Below are 26,439 nucleotides of genomic sequence, written 5' to 3'. Positions count from 1 at the left end.
ATTACAAAGCTATAGTACTCAAAACAATATGGTACTGATATCAAAATAGATATACAGACCAATGGAATACAGAGTCCAGAAAGAAATCCATGCATCTATAGCCAACTGATCTTCGACAAGGAACCCAAGACACATATGGGGGAAAAGACACATATGGGAAAAATGGATATCCATATGCAAAAAATTGAAATTGGCCCCTTATCTCACGCCATGTACAAAAATTAACTCAAAATGGATTAAAGACTTAAATGTAAGACTGCTGGAAGAACTGTAAAACTGCTGGAAGAAAACACTGGAGGAAAGCTTTTGGTCATTGCTCTGGGCAATGATTTTTTGGATTAATATCAAAAGCAAAAGTAACAAAAGCAAAAATAGACAAGCAGGATTGCATCAAAATAAAAAGCTTCTGCACAGCAAAGGAAACAATAGTGTAAAAGGAAACCTGTAGAATGGGAGACAATATTTTCAAACCACATATCTGACAAAGGGGTAATATCTAAAATATATAAGGAACTCATACAATTCAATAGCAAAAAAAAAAAAAACCTTTAATACTGTAACTCAATTTAAAATGGGAAAAGGACCTGAATAGATATTTCTCAAAAGATGACACACATATAGCCAACAGGTGTATGAAAAGGTGCTGAACATCAAGAAACATCAGGCAAATACAAATCAAAACCACAACGAGTTATTACACCTGTTAGAATCAAAAAGATAAAAAGGCAAGTGTTGGTGAGGATATGAAGAAAAGGGGACCTTTATACATCGTTGGTGGGAATATAATCTGGTACAGCCATTATGGAAAACAGTATGAAGGTTCTTCAAAAGATTTAAAATAGCACTGCTTTATGATCCAGCAATCCCACTTCTGAGTACAGTCAAAGAAAATAAAATTAGTATCTTGAAGAGATATCTGCACTCCCATGTTCATTGAAGCATTATTCACAATAGGTAAGGAACAACTTAAATGTCGATTGATGGATAAATGAATAAAGAAAACATGGGAATATTATTCAATCTAAAAAAGAAGGAAATACTGCCATTTGCAACATCATGGATGAACCTGGAGGACATTATGCTAAGTGAAATAAGCCAGACACTGAAAGACAAATATTGAATGACCTCACTTATATGTAGAATCTAAAATAGTTAAAACTCACAGAAGCAGAGAGTAGCATGGTAGTTGCTAGAGGCCAGAAGGAGGGGAAAATGGGGAGATGGTCAAGGGGTACAAAGTTTCAGTTATGTAAAATAAGTTCTAGAGCTCTAATGTATAGCAATGTGACTATAGCTAACAATGCTGTATTATGCGCGTGTACTTCAAATTTGCTAAATTTGCTAAGAGGGAAGATCTTAAGTGTTCTCACCATACCCATACACACACACAAAGAAAATGGTAACCAGGTGAGGTGATACATACGTTAATTAGCTTGACTGTGTCGATTATTTCACAATGTATATTAAAACACCAAGTTGTACACCTTTAATATATACAATTTTTGTCAATTATATCTAATAACACTGGGAAAAATAAACTTATGATGGTTTATTAAATAAATAAAATAGGCTAAAGAATTCTTACTTGAGATGGAGACTTTTGAGTAAAAACCCCCCAAAAATGAGAAAACCAATAAAGATATCTAGGTAATCAAGTGGCAAAACACTTAAATTACACATTAAGGTACAAGTATATAATAAGCATTTCTAAAATTTTCTGTGATTTTATTTGGAGAAAGTTAATAAAACAGCATTTATTCATTAGAATATTAGAACCATGTTCTAGTGGGCCAGAATGAAAACATCAACAGCAAAATCAAGAAACACATATTTTACAGAGGCTCTGTAAACTCCTAGCATATATAAAATATATATATATACACACTAGTCCAATCTTGTTTACCCAGGAAACAAGGATTTCATGAAGAAATCACAAAATACAAACTCAAATATTTCACTCAAGTTGTTTTTTTGCTGGTAGAAAAAACTTTCCATACAAACCAAAAATATGCATATAATTAATTCACCACTAAGAAAACCAGGTAAACACATATAAAGAACCTCAGGAAGGACTTTTATAAGTTTATAAGTTCTGTCTGTAAGATAGACTCCTTTATTTTTACCTAATAACCAGGTAGAAAAATGCTATTTGACAGTAGAGGAATTTGAACAAATATGTCTGCTTAAAGAGGCCTAGTGAAGAATCAAACAGGTTCTATTACTTGCTTCTGAGAATTGCTACCCAAGAGAATAAAAAGAACCTCTAGTTCACTATTTCTCGTAATACTGGTAATCTGACTTAACTCTTGAAAAATCAAATGACTCACAAGCAAACATCTACAAAAATATACCTCGGATAATTCTTGCAAATGTTTTCTCTTTTCCACTTTCCTCCACATATATAATTTTTACACTTGCAGAAGAAGAAACAGGTTTTCCAGTATGAGCTCCATGAATAAGTTCTTGAATATTTTTCACTCTTAAATTAGTTGTTTTCTCTGCCATTACAAAACTAAGTGCATCCATAATGTTAGATTTTCCTGGGGGAGAGAGAGAGGTTATTCATTCTTAATGATAAAAAACCTTGCCCAGAGCCAAAGAAACCAGGCCACCAATGGAAATGGAATAAAGCCAATACCCAGGTCTAAATAGTACTGTCTTGTCCATATTCAAAATGCATGTGACTGAACAATTTTACACAGATCACTGGTTTCTTCCATGCAGCTATGGTAGAGAATTAAGTTATCTAAATTTAAGGATCTAAATATGTCGATCTAAACGCCAACTCTCTCCCATTTTTATTATACTATGGCAAATCATTTAATTTTTGTGAATTTGTTAACTCCATTTTATAAATATTAACCATCACACACATATATTTTTAATGGCTAACTATACCCAGGATTTTCCTAAGAGCTCAACTAGACTAAGGTTGTTAGAATATTTATGATTGATAGGAGTGGTGGTGCAGTAAGTGACATAGCAGGTCTGAGCCAGCTATACCTTGAGAAGCCTGCAGGCATCTGAGGATTTGGATTTGGATTTTGGTAGCATTTCCACCACTTTCTGATAATAACGTCTTACTGTGTCTAAACTATATAAACAATACAAAATCTACCTGAATGTTTCTGTAATTCTGCAAGATGGAAAAGAAAAGATCTACCAAGGAGTGCTCAAGTGAACATAAATGGAATGTCGCCTGTTAAATTAGTCATGGACGAGTACCATATTGAGTTTTGGCCTCCATATAGCAAAAAGAATGTGAACAGCTTAGGCAAAATTCAGTAGTAAGTAGACTAGAAATTTTTGTTGTGAAGAGATGGTAGTGAAGGCAATGATGAAATAATCCATGACTGGCTTTATGTGGTTCCAAACATAGCCTCCAGGTTAGTGATTTGAAAGAGGGGAGTTGCGATTCCAGAAGATACAGATCTAGGGATGGACAAGAATAATTTGTAAAGGCATTTTCACAGTAACCTTAAGATGTGCGGTTAGATCCCAATATGTATTTTTGAACAAAGAAAAGTAATAAGATTATTTTGAAAGTTAAGTTTGGCACTAGTTTAAAAAAGTTCAAAACACCACTTTACCAGGATCTTGAAGGGTAATGGGCACATACTTTAGGCTGACTGAAGTTCAAGACTGCAGGTCCTCATTCTAATCATCACACTGTTGGAATTACAAAGCAGAATTGAGCAACCGTTCACATCACCACCAGTTAAAAGGTGAAAATCAACTGTTGGTAGTGCCAGTAACCTCCTGATAAGTGAGTGGAGGTTAGGGTAAGAATGCAGAAGTGTATGCAGTAATTATCTTTTCAGTGTCTTTCTCGTATCAGAATAAAGTGTGAATGAGGAAATTTATTGCACATCAATTTTCCAATAAATCTTCAAATAATGGAAATCTTCAAGGAAATCTTCAAATAATGGATTTCTAAGCTCGGGTATTCTTTCCCGTATACTATTGCAACGGGTTCTCGATAACTACTCTCCAGATTGGTGTAGGAAAGCACACCTTTAACTGTCCTATTCTTACCATCAAACTAGTACTGAGGTAATCATAGGTGTCTTTCCATTCAAATATGGTTTCTGAACTAAGGAAGCAAACGGGGCTGCGGGAGCCAGAAGAAAGACCAGAGCTGGGAAAACTCGCACGCCAACCATCATTTTAGGCCCTGCCCACCTGCTCGGGTCGTCACCCCAAGTTTGCCGTCACAGTGCGGAGGGGAGTCTGGCCAGGCCTGGACTGAAGTCCAGGCTCCGCCACTTGCTGGGAAACCTTGGGACGTCATCGGGCCCCTCCCAACCTCAGTTTCCACAAATAAAATGGGGTAATACGCCTTTGTGGGGGTCAAACAAAAAGAGCGGTGCCAGGAATTCGGTAGCGCTCAGTGAACACCGTCATTATCACAATATTCCTGCGCACGTATCATGTGTAGAAGGTTCCTTGGATCCAAAGGGTAGTTGAGGCTCCTTGGAACCAATTACTTCCTCCAGATCTCGCTCCCGTTTCAACTTTGACTGAGAAAGGGAAGGGGATGGAGAGAAGTGACTAGGGCCGAGGACACAGGAAACCCACCGGCGGGAGGGACGAGAACAAAGGAGAGGCCCGGGCAGACCCCGGGGGAGGGGAGTGGGGGCGAGCGTCGCCCCTCCCCGGAGGGTTACGGGCGAGGGTTACGGGCGAGGGTCGGCTCCCCAGGCCCGCATTCGGCCCGGGGTGGAGGTCGAGGGTCGCCCGCCCCGCCCCCCGCACGGGCCGCTGTTCGGGGAGCCGGAGGTTGTCGCCCGAGGGTCAGGTCGGGGTGTTGCCTGAAGGTTAGGTCGGGGTGTTGTCCGAGGGTCAGGCCAGGGCAAACGGCGAGGGTCCGGCGGGAGGAGGCCGAGGCCCGCAGGCAGCAGGTGCCCGAGTCCGGGCCGTGTGGTCGCCCTGACGTCCCCTCACGGACGCCTGGGGCGGGCCGAGGTGTTCTGGGTCCCAGTTACCAGAGCCGTTGGGGCCGATGATGCACGTGAATCTCCTGAAGGGGCCAATGACCTGGCGGCCCCGCCACGACTTAAAGTTCTCCACGACCAGTAGCTCCAAGTGACCCATGGCTGCGCCCTCCTCGCCTCAGCCGCGTCCTCACACGAAGGCGGGAAAAGCGCGGGAAGGGCCTCATAGAATCTCGCGAGAGGAGAGCGAGCACACGGCGAGCGCAGCGCCGTTGCTTAGCAACCGGCTTGTTTACATTTCCCAGGAAACCGGGTCTTCGCAAGCTCGGTGCGGTTGGAGACGACCGGAGTGAAAGGCTGGGCAGCAGGCTCCTATCCCACCGGCCCACCCTACTAGGGAGCCAGCCTCGCTTGGGCTACAGCTTGTCTTATTTTTGTTGTCTTTCCTTTTTATCTCGCATGTTTTAAATCGTCCTGGAATTTCTTGGCGATTCCCAGTCATGGAGGTAGTGCAGCCCAAGGACCTGGGGCAGTACTCCGGCCTGGCCAAGAGGAGAGTTGGGGAGCTGTGCAGGCAGAAACGGATATTCAACGCCAGGAACAGGATCATCGGGGTGAGATCCTCGGCCCGTTAGGGAAAGGGGCCAGGAGGAAATGTGGAGGCGCGGGTGGGGGGCGAGACAGGGGGCGGCTGGAGAGAAAAGGAGATAAACCCTTCGAATGAAACGTTGGATCCAAGCACAGCTGCAAATGGTTCCAGGGTTTTCCGGGGAAAACTATTATAGTTAGATACACTGACTTTGCTGAGAATGAGAGAGACTTAACGAATAACAAATACTCTCTCTCACTTGCCAGGCAGGCAAATTGAGCCCTAAAGGGGGGGGGGGGGCGTTTGCCTGGAGTTAGTGGCCAAAGAGAAACTAGAATAGGGTTCTCTCTCTGAGCCAGATTTTCTACAATGCCAGGGGTTCCTTCCAGTCCATTCATTTGACAAAGGCCAGTGGAGTTCCTATTTTGTGGCAAGCCTGGACTGGGCCCAGGAGATGAGGATTAAGCAGTGCTTGACTTTGCAGTGAGGAGGCAGACATTAAAATTCCATGGTGGAATTGGTGCTGTAAGGGAGAAGAGCCCAGATTAGGGCTGGAAGAGGAAATCTGAGAGGGCTTCCCAGCGGAGGTGTTACCTATACAATGTTCTGATGATGAGTTAAGTTAGATAAGGGGAAGGGAAGATCTGAGGAAAGTTAAGAGGACAGGCTGAAGAACCAAGTATAAGCAAAGGCATTTAAGTGTGAAAAGACCTGATGTGTACCTAAGACAACTCGTTGACAGTGGGGCAAGGATAAAAAGATAAGTAGGATTGTTAATAACGGAATGAAATTATTTGGCTCTAACTCTTCTCCCCTTATTTTCCATTCCAGGGAGATACAGAAGCCTGGGATGTTCAGGTTTGTGACCAGAAGATAAAAGAAACAACTGAAAAAGCCAGAAATGAAACCTTTGGTGAGCGTTTCTTAAATCCCTATCTAGCAGTTTAAGGCTGTGTGCCAGGCCACATTTCTTCCTATAACGGGGTTGCCAAAAGCATGTTTACAAATGACTTGTATTCATCTTTTCTTATCGGTATATATTGAGTATTACAATTTTAATACAGTTTTTTTCCTTTCTTTAAATGTATATACATTTTTTTGGCACCCTCTGTATAAAAAACTTGTCCTTTTCACTCTCTTGCTTCTTTTAAAATGTCATAATTCCTTGTGCTCAATTAACTTAATGAGCCAATGCTTCCTCTTTTAAAAGCAGCTATTGAATTCAACGTGAGTTGTAAGAAATATATTTTAAGGATAAATGTATGTTTCCAAAAAGAAAAAAACCAAAAAACTGGATATGGAAAAACCTTATACATATACATTCTCTGTCAAAAATTTCAAGACCTTCTGTCACGAACTGCTCTGTACACTAGATGACACACACACTCCCAGTTCACACCCCTGAGCTGACTCAGAACTAGATATGGTTCAAATAATAGTGTTTAGCTCTGAGATAAAATTTTCAAATAGAATTCATTTTCCTACATGATGTGCACTAATTTCAGCTTATTTTTTTAAAGCACTATAAGGATTTTTAAAATAGTGAAAAGCAGGAGGCCCCACCTTATGGAACCCCCAGATGTACATACATACTAAATTTGGTTATTTTCTCCTGTTTAAAAAAAAAAATAGAGGGCTGGCCCGATGGCTCAGACAGTTAGAGTTCCATGCTCCTAACTCCTGAAGGCTGTGGGTTAGATTCCCACATGGGCCAGTGGGCTCTCAAACACAAGGTTGCAGGTTCAATTCCTCCAGTCCTGCAAGGGCTCCGCCCCCTGCAACTAACAACCGCAACTGAGCTGTGCCCTCCACAACTAAGACTGAAAGGACAACAACTTGACTTGGAAAAAGTCCTGGAAGTACACACTATTCCCCAATAAATTCCTGTTCCCCTCCCCCAATAAAATTTTTTAAAAAATAGAAAAAAGCAAGACACAAAATTGTATATATAATGGATTATCAATTAAGTTTAAAAATATATAAAAGATATGCTTAGAAAAAGACAGAAAGGAAATATGCCAAAATGTTAACACTGGTAATGTTGAAATGATGAAATTATGAGTGAAGTTTATTTTCTTCTTTATACCATTCTATATTTTCTAAATGTTTTACCTTTTTTATTTTTAGTTTAAAAATAATTCAAACTAACAAAAATGATGTGACAGACATATATGTCCCCACTAGATTAGATGTTAGCATTTTGCCAAATTGGCTTTTAGATATCATATATTAAGAATGCTTTTTGAGAATATATATGTATATACCCTACTTCATCATTTTCCTCTTCCTCCCTTCTCAGAGGTGTGTATCTTCCCATGCATGTTTTTTGTACTTGTACTGTTTATGTATGTATCCATGACAATCTAAAATTGTTTTTTGTGTGTTTTAAAATTTTACATAAATGGTGTCATAGTGAATGGATCCTTTTGCAACTTTTAAGCAATTTAATATTGTCGGTTTTTTAAAAATTAATCTATGATCTACATATAGAACATTCATTTTAATTGGTTTATGATATTTTGTTACATGAATTAACTACAATTTCTTTATCCATTAGATTAAACTTAGATTTTTCCAGTTTTCTTATAATTGCAAACAATGCTGCAGCGACTATCCATGCCGTATGTCCCTGTGCACATGAGTGAGAGATACCTAGAAGTCGAATTATTAGGCCATAAGATATACATGTTTTCAGTATTATGGGATATTGGCAAATTGTTTTCCAAAGTTACAAGTGTACCAAGTTACACTCCCACAAACAGTGAATGAGAAATTTCGTTTCCCCACATCCGAATACATGGTATTATTAGCATTTTAAATATTTTGCCAATTCATTGGATATTTCTAACCATCTTGTAAGGTTGATCATCTTTTGAAAAGTTTATTGATCATTTAGGTTTCTTTATAGTGATTTGCCTGTTCCTATCCTTTGCCTATTTGTTGGTTGTGTTGTTTGTTTTCTTTTTTTAATTGATTTATAGGTGCTCTTTGTATGTTCAGGATTCTAATAACTTTAATGGTTATGCTACCTTTTTGGAGTGTTGTACGTCTTCTAGAACCACTAAAATTATGTTTTAAAGTGGATTCAAATTTATTTTTCCCTCTGAATCTTAAGCTTATAAATACGCTATGTCTCTTCTAGCTGCTGAAATGAGGCAAAATGACAAAATCACATGCATATTAGAAGGTCGGGAAAGAAGAGACAGGAAAAATCTCTGCAAAGCTATTAATGACTTTCAACAGAGCTGTCAGAAGCCAGAAACTCGCCGAGAATTTGACCTTTCTGACCCGCTATCCCTTAAGAAAGACCTTCTAGCCTGGCAGTCAGATAAAGACGTTCAGAATACCGTGTCGGGAATGCAGAGATTCATGGGAGAGGATTTAAACTTCCATGAGAGGAAGAAATTCCAGGAAGAACAAAACAGAGAATGGTTTTTGCAACAGCAAAGGGAATGGAAGGATGCCAGAGCCGACCAAAAACGTGCAGGTAATGAAACAGAAAGACATATTGGTTCCAATACTTTCTTCAACAAATCAACTCCCGTTTTTGTTTTGTTTTCTTTCTTGAGTCCTACTAATGTTCTGCTTTGTCCCCATGGGGAGAGAGACATCAGAACCTGTGCTCCAGGATTTAACCCTCACACGTCAGTCATGCGGGAAACATTTTCTGCGCTTGCGCTCTGTCCGGGTTCCAGTGAGGGCTAGAGCCCTGAGTGACGCAGAATCTAATGTGCTTCGTCGGCTGGGAAGACGGGGGAAATACATGGGTCCAGCCTATGTCAATACGAGTCCAGTAAGATACTCTCATCATCGCCACACCTGACCTTCGTCCTCCGTCAATGGGAACTCCATTCTTCTAGTTGCCCAGCCCCCAACCTCAAGTCATCTCGACTCTTTCCGTTCTCTCAAATGCCACATCCGGTCCAGCAGCAGGTCATCTCAGATTTCAAGTAGCTTTCACCACCTCTGCTATTACCACTCTGGACTAAGCTGTCAACGTCCCTCAGCTGGGTTATTGCAGTAGCCTCTCTCTGGTCTCCCTGCTTCTGTCGCTGGCCCCCCTACAGTCTCTTCTCAACCCAGCAGCCAGAATGATCCTACTAAAGTTAAGCTCGAGCCTTTGCTCAGAACCTTCCAATAGCGTCTCATTTCACTCGGTAAAAACCAAATTTATGTCAAGGAGCAACAAGGCCTTCAGTCTGACCTTACCTCCGGCTATGCTGCCCGCCCTTCGCCCATCCCATCCTTGCCACATTGGCTTCCTCTTTATTCCCAGAGGAATAAAGTGTGTCACGCTCACTTCTGCCTCAGGGCCTTTGCACCTATGGGTTGTTCTGCCTGAAATCCCCAGCTACCTGCATGGCTTGCCCCTCAGCTTTTTCAGGCCTTTGCTAAGATATCATCTTACCAGTGAGGCCTCCCCTGACCAGTATTATAAATTGCCACCCTGTCCCCTCCCCCACACCCACATTCCCTATCTTTTTGCTTGCTTTGTTTTTCTCCCTAGCCCTGATCACTGACATACTATATGGTTATGTGTTTATCAGCCCTCTCCCCAGTATCATCTCCTAACCTCCACGAAGGCAGGAGATTTGTCTGTTTTAGTCACTGCTCTATCCTTAGTTCCTGGCACATAGATAAATATTTGTTGAAATAATCACTCACAGGCCTTTAAAAATCTCACGTATCTCTCAGGTGCTCCACTTTTCCATCTCTGGTTGAGAGCCTTTGTCTCCGCCTTGGATTTGGTCCTTGAACTGCCTCCTGGACATTTCACCAGATAATCCCACAACATCATGGAAATTAACCCTGCATTTCTCACCGGATCGGCTCCTCCCTCCGTCTTCCTCCCCTCAGTCAATGACACCTCCTGCTCTTAGTCAAGCCAGAAACTGGGGGGTCCTCCTCTACCCCCTCTCGTCTCCAGGGCACCCTCAACTCCTGTCTCTCTACCTCCTTTCTATGTTTTGGACTATCCACTTCTCCCATCCCTACCATCACCACTGCGGCGCAAGCCACAGCCTTTTTCACCTGGATGGATCACACCAAGGGATTTCTAATTGTCTTCCACTTTCTTTCTTGCCCCTCTCTGGTCCATTCTCAATTTAGCAGTCAGAGTGTTTTTTTAAAACAATGTCAAGTTGAACAATGTCACCCCCACTCTCTCCATCCCAGCCTTAAACCCTCTAATGGCTTCCCATTACCTATGGAATAAAGTGCAAAATCTGCCCATAGCCTACAAGGCCTGTACACTGGGGCCACGGCTCAACCCTCCAATATCACCTTACACCCCCACTGCCTCATTCACTGTGTTCCAGCCATTCCAGCTTTCTTTCACTCCTTGATCCTGACAAATTCTTCCCCACTTCAGAACCTTTGCACCTACTCTCCATCCAACTTCCTATGTCCTTCAGGATTGAGCTTCAATGTCACTTCCTCCTAGAGAAGCTCTTTCTTACTTACTCTCCACAGTCCGACTACCTAAAGTCAGGTGTTCCCAACATTTTCTCTCTTAGGAGCCTCCCCCTATATAGCATGGTCACAATTTGTAGTAATATGCCTACTTCAGAGTTCGTTTGTTTATTATCTATCTCATCTCCTGGACGGTAAGCTCCAGGAAGGCTGGAAAGCCCTTTGTTTTACTCATCACTACATACTAGTATGTTCCCAGCAGAGTGTGCAGCCCACATAAGGCTCTCGATAGCTCTATGTTAAATGAATGGACAAGCAAATGAAAGGTGAGAGGTAAAGCTGAAGGTGAGCCGAGGCCAGAAATTCACCAATGAAGTTTTGTCTTTATTTTGGGAGATATTGAAAAGACCCACAGGCACAAACATCATATGAAGAACCTTCTGATTAATGATTTTTTTAAAAAAACTAACAACCCTGCAAAGTAGGGTTGTCCTGCCTCAGGTGAGGGCTGGAGGCTCAGAAAGGTTGAGTAATAAGTAGCCCAGGTTAACAGAGCTAGGAAGTGTCTGGGCTGGGGTAGGAGCCACTCTGTCTGACTCCAAATCTTTATGTTTTTCTGTTTGGACGCTTCACTTTTGACCCCTTCTCTTCCTCTTCCTCGTTGGCAAAGTCCTTCTGCCACTGCATGAGTATCTATTTTCTGACACCCTCTCCTCTGGGGAGCCCCATCTGGTTCCCATGGCAGAGCTCCCCTTTTTCTGGGCTCCCACTATCCCTTGCCTGCTGTAAGGATATAACAGCCTCCTGATAACTTAGGAATGGTAAGGGGTCCTTTGCTCCCCTTCCCAGAACCACAGCAGACATTACCAATCCACACTAGTGATTGCTGACACTCAGTGCCCGGCAGTGGTCTGAGAGCTTTAGTACTTGAATTAACTCCCTGAAGTCTCCTAAGAGGCATCCCCATTCTGTGGACGAGGGCATGATAAGAAGCAGATGCCTGACTGGACATGCCTCAGGGCGCTCTACACGCCTGGGAGGGAGCTCTGAGTGGGCACACAAAGTTTGATTGTGTTTTGCTTCTATTCAGAGGACTTTTACATGAAAACAAGGATGCAATTTGATGAAACAGCCAAACATTTACAGAATCTGGAACGCGCCACCAGAAAGGCCGTCTGTGCAACTGTGAAAGAATTCAACAAGAGCCAGGTATGCAGGGCTCTGTCTGGAGTGGGGACAAGCACACAGCCACTTCCCCGGGGTGGCCCCAGCTCCCCCTGCCCCCAGCTCCGTCTCTGATGAGGTCCTGAAGGGGGGCTACCCAGGTTACAGAAACGGATGAGACCCAGCCCCTGCTCGTGAGCTCTGAATCTGGGTGTGAAACCCGACAAAATTAGCCATGCAACCTAGCGGGGGTGGGGGGGATTCTAAACCTCAGGTTCTTCTATAATACGAGGGCAGTGACGGCTACCTGGATGGATGTGAGCTAGCACTGCTTTGACGCCTGGTCGTGTTTCAATTCCTCTTCACCACCTCTCAGAGTTCCTCTTCCCCAACAACAGGTCCACAGGCACTCAGTGATGAGAGCAACTATTATGACAATGAGTCGTGCAAACTTTGGGGGTTGCCTGACAGCCCCCTTTTCCCTAAACTCTACCCAACTTCCTCACGAACACTCCCCTCCTCACTGAGCCCATGCTGAAGTCTAGATTCCCTTTCCAGGTTTTCTTTTTACATACGATTCTATTTTGGAGGGGAGGTGGGGAAGGGGGAGGCTTGGCCTGGATTCAATTGCTAGATTAGCTGGTTGACCAGGACTGTGGTTTGCAAAGCAGAGCACGTGAGATGGTCCACTGGAGAGCAGGAAGAAGATGTCAGAATTCTGCTCATGTGTCTTTTTAACCTCATTGTTTCTAATTCCTGTGCATGCGTGCGTGTGCACATATTATGAAGTACATGCTATTTTTATGGTCTAATAGTACCATATTGTGAACTAAATATATTGGAGACACAAGCTACATTGGGGGCTTCTGATCAGGGTATGTGGTCAGAAATCCTGGAGAGGCTGGACCAGAGACCAGAGAAAATGTTGCTTTTTAACTGTGTGTGGTGGGGGAAACAAGGAGGGCCATCTGCCCGAGATGGGGAGGGGGTAACCAAATGGCAGACCACGGAGGCACCTGGAGCCCAGGTCACCGACCAGCCAGCTGCAGGAGGTCCTTTTGCAGAGGAGGCCCAGACAGGGGAGGTCCTTTGCAAATTAATGGCAGAATGGGGCTCTTGATTCTTAGTCTACTATTGGCTGGTCATCCAGTCATTCATTGATTCCCCCGTTCATTACTCAATTCAGCAGATATTCACTGAGGCCTCCTGATGGGCACTGGGATGCTTTTTGCCAAATCAATTTAGTCATTCATTCATTCATTCAGTAGACTTTTTAGTGAGCACCTACAATGTGCTGGCACTTTCAGGTCCCGTAACTCTTCACGTGGATGTAGCACCTTCATAAATGTCCCCTGCACTGGGAAAAGCCAGCAGCTCTGTTCCTGACTAGAAATAAGCTGTGTTAGTTAGCCTGGGACATTAATACAAGGGTCTAGATAACTGTCCTCAAAAGAAAATTCCAAGCAGGTCAGTCCAGTTCAGCAGGGGAGACACATGTGAGAGCCCCCGGTTCTTGGCGAGGAGTGTGCGTTTCATTAGAGAGGCGTTGTCAAGAGGCATTGTGGTGCCAGGGTGCAGTGTGCAGGCGCTGGAGCTTAACTGCTCAGGTACAAGACCAGACTCTTAGAGAAGAGGTAGCCTTGGAAAAACCACTTAAGCACCTCAGTTTTCTCATCCAGAGAATGGGGATAATGATGACACCTACCTATGGCAGTTAGAATGAGAAACGCCTCCCAAATCTCAGTGGCTTAAAACCCAGAGTTGGTGTTTGTGATGTTCTGTGTCCATCTCGGTTGGCTGAGGGGCTCTGCTCCTCCTCACCCTCACTCTGGAGCCCTAGCCCTGGACGGAACAGCCTCCAGGGGGAGGACTGTAGCAACACAACAGAGAAGGCATGCGGCCCCTCCTCCCACCCATCACGTCTTCCCAGAAATGTCGCAGTCACTTCTGCTCATATTGCCTCGGCCAAACTCCAAGAGGGCAGGGACGGGCGATTCTGCCACCTGCCCAGAAAGAGCACTGTCCATGTTTAGTGACCAGCAGTAATGGCGATCACACTCGCTCCAGACGCTGTTGTGCGATTAGCCTAGGTAATGCATGTGACGTTTGGGAATGTTTGGCACATTCTCAGGACTCATCAACGAGAGCCGTTATTTTAATCCTAGCAACAATTGGCTGCTCTCATTAGTCACTGTGTTCAACAGCCCTTCCAGAGGGGGCATAATCAACCCAATTTCACTGATAAAGAAACAGGCTGGGGGGTGGGGGCGACTGACTTTCCCAGGGACACCCAAGTACTAATCTGATTTGCCTTGGCAAATTCAACCACTGGACTTCCAAATGCTGCAAGTCCAGTATTTGAACTCGTACCTGTCCAGCTGAAAAGTACATGCTTATTTGATGCAGTTGAGCTGGCCATTTTATGAGCCCGGCTGTGTGCCCAGCAATTTGCAGAGTGTCCTGTCTGTTCATGACTGAAGAGTACTGTTAACACTGGTGAATGTCTCTTAATCCACCTCCTGTGGATTAGACACAGAAATGACTGCAGCCCAGAGAGGGGAGGTGACTTGCTCCAGGTCACACAGCCAGGGCCGGTCCCTCCACTTATCACCCTCACTTGAGCAGGAATTTACTTGCCCCGGGGTGAGTGAGGCCAAGCCAGGGGGAGATGGCAGCCCCACCCAGGGAGGCAGCTCCTTACTTTGGCAAATGGGTCCTATGACCCATGGAACTCTGCACACAACCTCCAGGTGGCGATTCCCTCAGCCCCGCCCACACGCCCAGCATCGCCCAGGCAGCCGGACCCCAGGGCCGCCCGCATCCGTTCCTGGCAAGTCTACCACCGCCACCCCACTCGGTCCCAGGTGCCCTGTAGTGCACTCTTCCTTCAAGGGCCCCCGGTGAGATTTGCCGACCTGTGCCTCAGTCTTCCTGGGGTCACTCAGAGCACCTTCCCTAATGTCTTACCTTGCCTGCGTAGGTCACGGAGTCAGCGGAAAGGAGAAGTCTAGAGAAAAAACAAGAACAAGAGGACAACCTGGCCGAGATCTCCAACCTGCTGCGTGGCGACCTGCTCTCCGAGAACCCGCAGCAGGCAGCCAGCTCCTTCGGGCCCCACCGCGTGGTCCCCGACCGTTGGAAAGGCATGGCCCGGGCACAGCTGGAGCAGATCCGCCTGGTTCAGAAGCAGCAAGTCCAGGAGAAGCTGGTGCCTGCCCCTCCCGCTTGCTGCCCGCGTGAGCGGTGGCGCTCTGCGCTACCTGCCACCTCCCCCCCACTCTAGTTACAGCTGCTATTACACTCTGCCCTCAAGGGGCTTATGTTCTAGTGGGGGAGATGACGAGGGCCAATCCTGTATGTGTGTGACATAGTTCAGGTAGTGAGTGCTCAGGAGGAAAGTAAGGCTGGATAAAGGGGAGCAAGGGTTGCCAGGGGACTGAGAAGTGACCCTGGAACAAAGACCTGAAGAAGCGGAGGGAGCAAGCCATGCCAACGTCTGGGGAAAGGACGACCAGGCAGGGTGAACTGCAAGGGCAATGGTTTTGAGAGAGGGCCACCTTGACCTGTTCAGAGACCAGTGACGGACCGGCGGCGGCCCGAGGAGGTCCAGGGAGTGGAGGGTGGAGGTCCTGGCAGGCCACTGGGGAAGACTGGCTTTTTCTGTGACTGGGATGGGGGACATTGGATGGTTTGGAGCAGAGGAGTGATGTGATCTGACGTACGTTGAACAGGATCCCTCTCGCCACTGTGTTGTTGGTGACCTGGGGTGGGGGGTGAGGGGAAGAAGGGAGATCCTTGGTGGAGGTGGGGCTGTGGCCCTGGGCAACAGGAGACCTAACGCTTATTGGGTCCAAGGTGCTGGCAGTGGGGGTGCTGAGACGTGGTCTGGCTCTGGATCTATTTTGAAGGTAGAGCCAACAGGATTGGTTGAAGGGTTGCCACGGCATATGGGAGACAGGAAGTAAGGATTCCCCCAGACCTTCTGGCCTGAGTAACAAGAGGATGGAGCTGGTATTTACGGAGATGGAAGGAATAGGTTGGTCGAGGGAGTGGAAGTTGCAAGTGCGCTTGGGGTTCAGTGTGCAGTGTCCATCAGACAGCTCTGTCTACTAGGAGTCAGCTTTCCTGAACATGCCCCAAACCCGCAAATAACCAATAGCATGTTAAACAAATAGAACTTTATCCCTCACATGTAGACTAAATCGTTAGGAAAACAATCCAGGGCTCGTACAGCAGCTCCATGGTCCCGGAATGAAGTTGTACCATCCTCAGCACCTGGCTCCCACCTCTGAGTGCAAACGGGCTGTGTGAGCTCCAGTCATCGCATGCATATTCCAGCAAGCAGGAACAAGGAATGGGGAAGAACACTAGGGACACTTCCATTTACATTTATTGGAAAACAAAGTTGTCCCTAACTGTAAAGGAGGCTGGGAAGGTAATGTTTATTCTAGGCAGTGAAGTGCTGGTGGTTTCCTTTGTTAAGGGAGAAGGAAAAAAATGACTACTTGGGGACAAGTAATGTTTCCTATCCCAGCTTCCAAGTTAATTCCAGTATGCAGCTGGATGAATCATCTGGGTCTCAGAACAAGGTCTGGGCTAGAGATACAAACATGGAGTCAACGCCACACAGTATTTAAAGCAGTGAGCCTGGATGAGATTACACAGGGAGTGCGTGCAGACAGAGGAGGAAGGATCTGAGGACTGAGTCCTGGGACCCTCCTCCCTCTGTTTATAAAGAGCGAAGGGGACTAAGAGGGAGCAGCCAGAGGTGGAAGGGACGCAGTGGTGGTGACCTGGGGGTCACATGAGGGGAACGTTTGGGCAGGAGAGTGGGGTCCCCTGGATGAAACGCCGCTGCTGGGCTGCAGACTGGATGCTGATCCAGCACCATGACGGTCCCTGGGGACTCTGTCAGGAGCATCTCTGGGGGAGGGGTGGGGACGATGCCTGTTGAATGGGCTCCAGAGAGCGCTCAGGAGAACAGGAGGACGTGGAGACAGAAATGCAGACAACTCTTTCAAGGCGTTTTGCTATGAAGGGTGCAGAGAAACGGGGTGGTAGCTGGTGGGGGACATGGGGTCACAGGAACTGTTTGTTTTTCCGATTGTAGAAATAACACCTTACTGGTCATTGCACAAGAGTAACGCAGTAGAGGGAGGCGCTGATGCCACAGACTTTCTGGCGCCATGTCTGGGGAGGCCAGGGAACAAGGGGCTCAGAGCATGAGTCAAGTTGGTGTGGACAGGAGCTCAGACTGAGGATCCACGGCCACGGGGGTGGGGGGGGGGTGTCAGCGTGGCAGCTTGTGGGATCCTCTTGAAGGGGAGGCGAGGGAGGGCAGCGTTATTGGTAGGACTCCATGGTTCTTATAGAAGAGTCTGGAAGGCGGTGAGGACTGAGCTGAGATGCAGAAATCCACCCCCAAGATGGTGAACCCATTGTCCCTGGGTGGGACTGCAGCCTCTGTATGTTCTAGAAGCGACCAGGTGGTTCCTGTGTTCAGGCAGGAGGAGCCGCCTGCCCACTGGTCGTGTCCCAGTGCCTCCCAAGTGTGGGACGTAGCTGAGCCGCCTGGAATGATGGGGGGTGGTGTCTCCTGACTTCCTGCATGACGTTGCTCACCTACCTCCCCCTTCTCTGAGCCTCAGTTTCCCCATCTGTAAACCGAGAGGCCAGATCTCCTAGAGGACCCCCTGGGGCTCTTCTCTGGGGACAGGTGTTGGTGAGTCACCTCTCCTCTCTCCAGAGACTCCAGGAAGAAGAGTGCCAGCGAGACATGGACTGGGACCGGCGGAGGATTCAGGGCGCCCGTGCCACTCTGCTGTGTGAGCGGCAGCAGCAGCGCCAGCAGCGGGACCTGCGCAGAGCCCTGGACTGCAGCAACCTCAACCTGGCCAAGGAACAGCTTTTGCAGTGAGTGCTGCCGGGGATCTGGCCAGGGCAGAGGGGGCTGGGACAGGTTAGGGTCAAGGTGGGGGAGGTTAGGGTCCTGTGGGGGACTGCCACAGGGGAACAGGCTGGGAGGCAAGGGCGTGCTGACCGTGCAGGGCCCAGAGAGCAGGCACCACGCTTTCCTGGACCCCTGGCCCACCGTCCCCAAATCTTTCCCACACTCAAAGGGCCCAGGACCCTTGGTGCATATTTCACCAGAGGTGCCATAGCAGCAGTGTTTAGGCTATGGCACCACCTCCCGGTACAGAAAGGGGAGAAGGGACAAGAACTAAGAAGCCAGAAATTAGAGGCTTGGAAACCACTGGTCCTCACATGGACCAGTGACAGATTCCTTTGGGCCACTGTCCTGTAAACACCCCTCCCAGTGGCGCAGACACAGATACTGGTAAAGGAGTATACAGAGCCCAGGGGAGGGCGCTGGGAGCCCAGTGGAGGGTGCTAGTGGGCCTGGGAGGTGGAGGAGGACGGTGCCAGCTGACCCTGCAGGGAGGGCTCTCCGGGCAGAGGAAGGGGCGCCCGGGCTGCTGATAAGCCTGGAGCCTCTTCCTCGTTGCTACAGACAACGTCAAATGCAGATCAGTAGGTAAACTTTTCACTAAAATCCACGTTATTTATTTACTTATTTATCTATCTGTCCATCAAGCTCTTGGCTTGAACTCAGATGGGACCTACTGGTATTTTCTCCAGTGAGACATCAGGTTACCAGTGAGTCCTTTGTCGGTCGGTCACTTCTGTTGGGGGCTGACATGGAGCCTTAAGAGAAATCCAATGGGAAGAGCAAATACCCTCACAGTCACACCTGTGGAGGTGGACTTCTGAGATACCCCCAAGTTTCGCTCACTGCTCTTCAGTGATGAAATGACTCTTTCCTTCCCCCATTAGCTCACTGAGCCTGACTGTATCCTGTATCCTGGGATAACACACTGATAAAAAATTGCGTGGGCTCTTTACTCACACACACACACACACACACACACGTGCACACACACGTACACTATCTAGGGAGCCAGTTATTTTGCTGATTGTTTTTCTCCTTGTTTCATTACCAGGAAAAAACATATGAAGGAAGCCTGTACAAACCATGTCACTGAAGATTATTTCGCACAATTTAATACAAAAAGTCGATAAAGAAAAAGGCACTTTCTTCCTCTCAGAATCATTTATGTATACAATGTGATAACCTTGAAGAGTCACATTTATTAAAAAGGTACACTCCTTGCTCCAGAAGTACCCTTCAACTTTATTTTCCCACTGTGGACAAAAAAAACATTTTTTAAACTTGTCTCTTGTATTTCTACGAGGAATGTCGGTGTCTGTTCAGCGCAGCTCTGAGTGCTGTGGGTACGGGGATGGAGCAGACGTGGCCCTGCTGTTCTCAGTAACACGTTTCTATGCCTGGAACCATAGGGCCAACGCGGTTTAACTTTGAGTTTACATCATTACAACGTGCTTTAACTCTGAGTTTGCATCATTATAAAAAATATTCTCGGGACGGCTGGATGGCTCAGTTGGTTAGAACGCAAGCGCTGAGCAACAGGGTTGCCGGTTCGATTCCCACATAGGCCAGGGAGCTGTGCTCTCCACAACTAGATTGAAGACAGTTTGACTTGGAACTGATGGGTCCTGGGAAAAACACACTGTTCTCCACCCCCCAAAAAAAAGTCCTGGAAATACACACTGTTCCCCTTCCCCAATAACATCTTAAAAATAAAAAAATATTCCCAAAGGAAAGCCAGCCTTGAAAACCTTTGCTTGCTTTGAGTGCGCCATCTGCTGGTGACCAGGAGCACAACACACGCCCTGTGGTTCTCAGGCAGGAGAATGAACCCAGTAATGAAACTTATGGCGCCCCAAACGCAGTGCTGGACAGGTTCTTGCAACACCCATGACACTGCTGGATGTTGTGATCTCCATCCTGCTGAGAGAAGACAGGACAAGAGCTGAAGTGATTCACTCCTGCCTGGAAGGCAGAGTCAGGGTCCAGGTGTGAGGCCCTCTTCTTTACTCTCCTCTGACGGCCCATGACGCTTGTACACACACTCCAGAGGGCTTTGGTTTGCGTCACTTTCCCCCCAACATTATATTATGAAAAATTTCAAACATACAGTAAAACAGAAAGAACAGTACAGTATAAACCCATACGCCCACTACCTAGATTCTACAATTAATATTTTGCTGTGTTTGGTTCATTACCTATCTCTTCATAGACCGGCTCTTAAAAATTCCAGTTACATGTTGCTTACAAAAGACACATCTGAAACCAAATAGCCTAGAAAAGTGTGGTTGCTATTTATCCTCATTGCACAGCCGAAGCCGAAGCAGAGAAGTCACCAACCTGAGGAAGGTCAGTCAGCTAGGGATGGGGGAGCTGGTTTCCAACCCAGAGAATCTGAGCCCAAAGCCCTGGCTCTTCCCCACACCCCCTCTTCAGTGAGCCCCACCACCCTCGCCACAAGCCAGCCCTGTTGCACGGATCAAACACCATCAGAAACATTGTACCCGGCCCAAAAGACAGTACAATTCTATGTATGGGAAATGCTAGAATTGGCCAAACCATTCTCTCCGTGTTTGCCTGGGACGGGGTGGTGGGGATTGATGCCGAAGAGGCCCGAGGTACCTCTTATGGAGTGATGGAAATGTACAGAAAAACAAAGATGCTCCCACCGGCACCGCCGTCCAGACAGCAAAGGGAGGGCCCCAAGCACACCTCCCGTCAGACTGGGGATGAGCTCACTTGCTGCCTGCCTGTGCCCCTTCCCACCAGCAGGTGGCATTTCTGTGTCGCACGCGTCCAGCCTTGGCAGGACCCGAGGCCTGGCCATCCTGTTTGCGTGTGTGCCTCTGGTCTCTCTAGGCAGAGGAGGCTGGTGTGGAGGCTCTTGTAAGCCGCTGTGACAGCCACCTCAGAGTTCATGCAGTGAGGCGACTGCTCCCCATGCCTCTCTCGTGATCACGGGTGGGAACATGGGGAGGGGTGGGAGCCGGAGCCGGAGCCCCCTGAGTACATTTTCTAAAAGAAGCATCTTCTTGGCCGTGTGTACTCATAACGTTGACAGAGCGTACAAAAATGATTTGGAGGGTTCTGTTGACAGCAAGCCAAGGGTGGCGTGACTGTTCAGTCACTCATTCATTCAAGAAATTTTGAGTGGCTGCTCAAAGCGCCAGATACTATTCTGGGCACTGGAGTCAGCAAACAAAACAGAACGCACTCCTGCTCTGAGGAGGGGACAGACAACAGACAAGATGAACAAATCTGTGTGTGTCAAGGGTGCTGGGAGCTACTGAGCGGGAAAGGAAGGGGACACAGTGCGTGCTGGGGAGGTCACCCTACCACATTTAGGTAGAATGACAGGTGTCACTGTTTGAGTCCCCTGGGAGGCAGACTGACTCGGAGGTTAGTGGACAGGGTATTTATTAGGGAGTGCAGCGGGGATCCACACGTGTGGGCGGAGGGGAAGGAAGTGGGCTGCGCGGGGAGAAGACCTGTGATGCAGGCTCCACAATGGCCTCAGCCGCCCCACGGGGAGCTCTGGAGACCACGAGCCCTCGGACCTGTGTCAGAGCAGGCAGAGCAAGATGGAGGGGAAGAAGGACCCTGGGGAGGCCTCCACCTACAGGCCTCTGTAAGGACTTTGACTTTTATCAGGAGTCATATTGGTGCCCTTGGAGTGTTTTGAGCAAGGAACGATTTGGCTTGCATGTTGAAATGATTCCAGCTGTGGTTTCACGGGTGGTTTAACCAATCAGGTGACAGGGCTGCATGCATACCAGGGCCTCATGCAGGTGGGGAGCAGACAGACCCCACTGCCCTGCTGTAAGTTGGCAAGCTGCCTGCCAGGCCCAAGTGGGTGGGCAGGGAGCTGGCTGGGCACGGAAACTCCACTTGGGAGGAAAAGAGCGGCTTCCTTGACCTTAACTCAGACCTGCTGGCAAGCAAGCCCAGAAGAGGGACAGAATTGGGTCCCTCTCCATCCCTTTTGTGTGGCCGTGTGCACAAGCGGTGTGGGGGATGTGAAAGGACGGCATTGCTGTTTGGCTCTGGGCTTCCTTCACATGGAATTAGCTGCACCTGGTCAGACTCTTTTGCCGACTCTCAGGGTCCCCTGAGCCACGCTTGGCGCAGTCACGATTGCACCAAGGCCTGGGAGGGTCCTGGAAGTTCCCGGGGCTGAGGCTGTCAGGGCCTGATGGAGACCTGTTGTCTGTGGGAGCCTGTGTAGTCCTTGTGCAACGATGGGAGCCAAGGGGCTACAGAGGGAAGAGCATGAGCCCGGGGCCTATGGGAGGACACAGGGGCAAGCTGGCCTCCCTCAGACCCAGGTTCAGCTTCCACCACTTACCGTGACTTCAGACAGGTGGTTTATCTGTGAGGCTCAGTTTCCCCAGCTGTAAAATGGGATCATGCCACCAACCTATCTCTCAGGGTTACCGAGAGGAGTGAGGAGATGACAGTGTGTAAGGGCCCCACCCACCCACACCTGGCTGACCATGGGCGCTAGATGCACTCAGGGATGGGGGGACGTGGGCGTGGATGGCACATTCTCCCGCTCAGACACCCGTTCTGCCTCTCACTAGCTGTGGGCCCTTGGAAAAATGACCTACATTTCCCAAGGTAGCTTTCCCACATCTATAAATGTGGGATAATAAGCATATCATCACCCCAGAATTACTGCGAGAATTAAAGGAGATAATTTGTTAAAGTGCTTGGCATATAAGATGATCTTCATAAATGTTAGCTATTATGTACAAAATACATATTTGGGGATATCCGGGACGCATGCGTGGAGAATGCTATGCTATACCAGTAATGTTCTTAGAAAAGACCCCAAACCACTCATAGGAAATTTGACAGAGGGAAGGATAAAATTCTCCATCAAAGTTCAAAACATTAGTTCCATATAAATACTTATCATTTCTGTCTTATAGAAGCCACCTTTCCCTGTAATAAGCCCTTAGAACCTTTGGAAGGTAATGTCAAGTGAGAAAACCCAATGTTGCCTGACTCATGACATTCAGCTGCTTCTCTTTTTCAGTCAACAAGTCCTTAGCACTGCCTGTGTGCCTGGGTGTGTGTTGGGTCTGGGGACGACCAGGAAAACGTCCAGGTCTTTGTCCCTAAGGCCATAGGACCTTCTCCATTAAAAGTTCAGATGAAATCTACCAAGTGTCTGGCTCTCCTCCACCCAGAAACACACTGGAAAAGGGATCGCTAGAAGAGTTTATCCAACAGTCATTTCTTGGAATCGTAAATGTCTGAGGCCTGCTGCAATCCTTTAGACTATCTTGTTTTCTTTATCCAAGGAAGCCAAGATTTTAATGCTACATCTGTGTGAGTATTGCTGGATAATAAGAACCAAATGTTGTCAGTGGAAATGACTGGAAATTACACTCAGGATGAGAATGTGGGGTTTTAGATTTCCTCTTGGAAGGCAGTGCGAAGAAACAAACACACAAGACGTCCTGCCTATAAATCACGTCAGGATGTTGCAACACTTGGGTCCTCCGGCCTCTCCACTATCCACCATGATGACTGGGATTGAACGAACGTCCTGGGGGCAGGAGTCCCCCAGTTGGTAGTAAGTACCCCACAGCCCTAATTAGACCTCCAGCCCCCATCCTTCTCTGAGTTCCTTCTTTTTCTGTGAGTAGGAATCTCCACCTGGATGTCCCACAGGCATCTCAAACTCAACATGTCCCCACTGACGTCATCGTTTCCCCCAAACCTGCTCTTCTGTCTGCAAATTCCACATCGACGAAAGGCACCACGTGGTCCTGGCCGGAAATCGGGGAGTCATCCTCCACCTCCCTCCTCCACTCCGTCCATCAAGTGCTGGCCCTTCGCTCTCTGGTTCGGTCACCACTTGCCCATCCCCCTGCCCGTTTTGGTTTGGGAGTCCTCCTTCGGAGTCTGTCCCTTGTAGCAACCTTATCCTGCGCCTCCCTCCGACAGCCTGCTCCCCACCCGTCCAGCCAAAGAGATCTTTGGGAAAACCCAGATCCCACTTGGCGGTGGCCCGTTTTGAAAACTGAATTGGAACCCAAATCCATCAGTTTCTCCACCGAACTCCACCCTCCAAGAAAAATGTAAATAACAGCACTATAAACTCATATCGAGGATTTAGCACAAGAAGGGACCTTCCAGGAAGTGGCCTGAAATGTGGACGCTCTGGGTGAGACTGTGCCCCTCCTTGCTGTCCACCATGTCCCACTAATGACACTGATGGTCTGGTGGCAGGATTTTGGCACCTGTGCTGGGCAGGGCCTGAGACATGGAGATGACCCAGACGGAGTCCTTGCTGGAGGGACTCTGAGGACGGGTAGTTAGTTATGAAAGGAAAGTTTCCAGAAGGAGGAGCCAGAGAGGGGCAGGCTTGAGAAGGCCAAATGTTTGGGCTCGTGCCTGTGGGCTGGGGCTGTTGGCATAGCATGCGCAGGCCAGTAGGTGGGCAGAGCTGGGCATTGGGCCGATAAGGCAGGCCACAAGCTCTCCCACAGCCCCTTTCCAAAACTTAGGCCTTTCACTAAGGCTTTGCACTTGGGAATCCCGATGGGAGAAAGAGAGCTCCCTGGACCCACACCCCTCACCTGGGATCTGCTGCTTGGGCTGGGGGCCAGCGTCTCCACTGGGCTGGGAGGCCTGTCTGTGGCAGCCTTCAGGGGCTCTGATGAGTAACAGATTTGTATGCATTTGCTTCGCGTTGCTTTGTTCTTAGAAGGCAGGCCAGGAAATAAATATCTGCTGGGTGAATGCATACTTCCCATTTCCCTAAAACAGCTCCCCTACCAGTCTGCCCAAAGGGCAAAGCTAACGAGAGCTGGGTGCGGGTCTTGTCAGCCTGGCGAAATCTCTAGTAGAATCGTAATAGCCGGTGCTTGCTGAGTCCCTGCTGGGTCCTTCGCTTGGATCACTTCATGTCATCCCGACAACAACCTGTGAGCTACATGCTGCGTTACTCCCTTTTGTGGATGTGAACTTGAAGCCCTATTCAGTGAAACCCCTGGCCCAGCTTCACACGGTCGGTTAATGGTGGAGCCAGGCTGTCCCAATGCAGACAGCACACTGCAAAATGTCCCATGGCAGCTTGTCCCTCTGCTGCTGGGCACAGATGGGAGCCGGCCACCCTCACCCAACCTCAGCACAGAGACTGAGGGCGTCATGTTGCCCAGAGCCCAGAACAAAGTCAGGACAGCGCTGGCACTCATAATAATGTACACGGATGCATTGTTTCCTCAGATGCCAAGCAGCCACCAGCACCACCAGCTCCGCATCCCACTCCAGCAAACCCTGCCCTCCCCACACACCACCTCTTTTGGAGTTGGCACTAGGGCAGCTGTGAATTGCTGTCTTGGAGGGGAAGTCCTCACTCTCCATTCACTTAATAGAAATGGACCCACCCACCCTTTCCAAATGGTTGAGGCGATTGCTGCTCCCTACCGGCGATCAGCTCAGCTCCGTGGTCAACAATTTGTTGAACACCCACGAAAGCGCTCAAACGTTTCAGCGAACTCATGATAAATGATGTGTGGTTTTCCCTTGGGAAGGCCGGCGTGGGCTCCGGGCACAGGCGGATCACAGGACCGACAGTGGGGTGGCCCGCGCGGAGGCGGCCGTCCTGAAGCGCCAGGCCACATGGAGTCGCGGCCGCCTGTGCGGAGCGCGTAATTGGTTCTGCATGGTGTTGTTATGGTTTATGTCGAAATCAGAAGGAAAGAATTCGGTGGGAAGGCCGCTGTCAAAGACCACATGGCCGACTCCTTGTGGACGCCTCCGCTAACCTGTTCCCAATTAGGGACTTGGGGGGCTCAGGGCCCCCCGGTTCGTTTGCAAAGCGCTTTGACCACATTCTGCCTCTCCCTCTGTGGAGCCCTGCGCGCCTTTTCCTTTTTAAAATGCAGCCTACACAAAAGCCCCTTGGAGGTGAGACAACGCGAGATCTTGCAGTTGGGCCCCTATCTCGGAATTTATGGGAAGGACTGAACAATTGTTAAGCCTCCTTCTTCTGTACTGAACCGTGCCCAGCACCCCGGTTCGTGGGGCTGACACTCCCTCCGCTGGACGCTCCAGATGTGGCTGGCCACCTTGATTCAAGAACGAGCTAGATGGAAACTTGGAGAAGCTGTATTTTCTTCCTCGGCTCGGGCACGGATTTTACCATCTACAAAAATACACTGTACTATTTTTAGGCAGTGCTATTCACAGTTCTCTCCTTTTTATTCCTCCAGAATGTTCCTCAGGTTGTTTTTGTCATTTAATTTTTTTTTCCCTACCACCTGGGGAAATCATCAAGCACTCAACATTCCTGAATCAACTTTTCCTGCTGCTTGTTAATTAAAATAAACCTCTGGTCAAAGTACGACTTTCTCATATATCTGAGGTGTCTGTGGAAA

At 47.8% G+C, this 26,439-nt stretch overlaps 2 protein-coding genes across 3 annotated transcripts in view; one reads left to right on the top strand and one right to left on the bottom strand.

Annotated features, from left to right (window-relative positions):
- Positions 1-5,122, bottom strand: part of SMC1B (structural maintenance of chromosomes 1B) — a 59,294-nt gene extending 54,172 nt beyond the window's left edge. For both annotated transcript variants that reach the window (XM_033117543.1, XM_033117542.1), the window contains exons 1-2: positions 4,986-5,122; positions 2,352-2,540 (exon numbers count right to left, since the gene is read on the bottom strand). In XM_033117543.1, the coding sequence (XP_032973434.1) occupies positions 2,352-2,540; positions 4,986-5,094 (298 nt within the window). In that variant the 5' untranslated portion in view covers positions 5,095-5,122. The remainder of the gene's footprint in view (positions 1-2,351; positions 2,541-4,985) is intronic.
- Positions 5,123-5,249: 127 nt separating this feature from the next.
- Positions 5,250-19,182, top strand: RIBC2 (RIB43A domain with coiled-coils 2). Its single transcript, XM_033116151.1, has 7 exons — positions 5,250-5,548; positions 6,355-6,436; positions 8,666-9,010; positions 12,026-12,144; positions 15,080-15,307; positions 17,846-18,012; positions 19,101-19,182. Exons 1-7 carry the CDS (start codon positions 5,435-5,437, stop codon positions 19,177-19,179), a joined length of 1,134 nt encoding a protein of 377 aa, XP_032972042.1. The 5' UTR covers positions 5,250-5,434; the 3' UTR covers positions 19,180-19,182.
- Positions 19,183-26,439: the final 7,257 nt, after the last annotated feature.

Source organism: Rhinolophus ferrumequinum, chromosome 10 (assembly GCF_004115265.2).
Source record: "Rhinolophus ferrumequinum isolate MPI-CBG mRhiFer1 chromosome 10, mRhiFer1_v1.p, whole genome shotgun sequence".
NCBI classification, from domain to species: Eukaryota; Metazoa; Chordata; class Mammalia; order Chiroptera; family Rhinolophidae; genus Rhinolophus; species Rhinolophus ferrumequinum.
The sequence above is the reverse complement of the archived record's forward strand: the minus strand, read 5'-3'. Positions and strand labels throughout refer to the sequence as shown.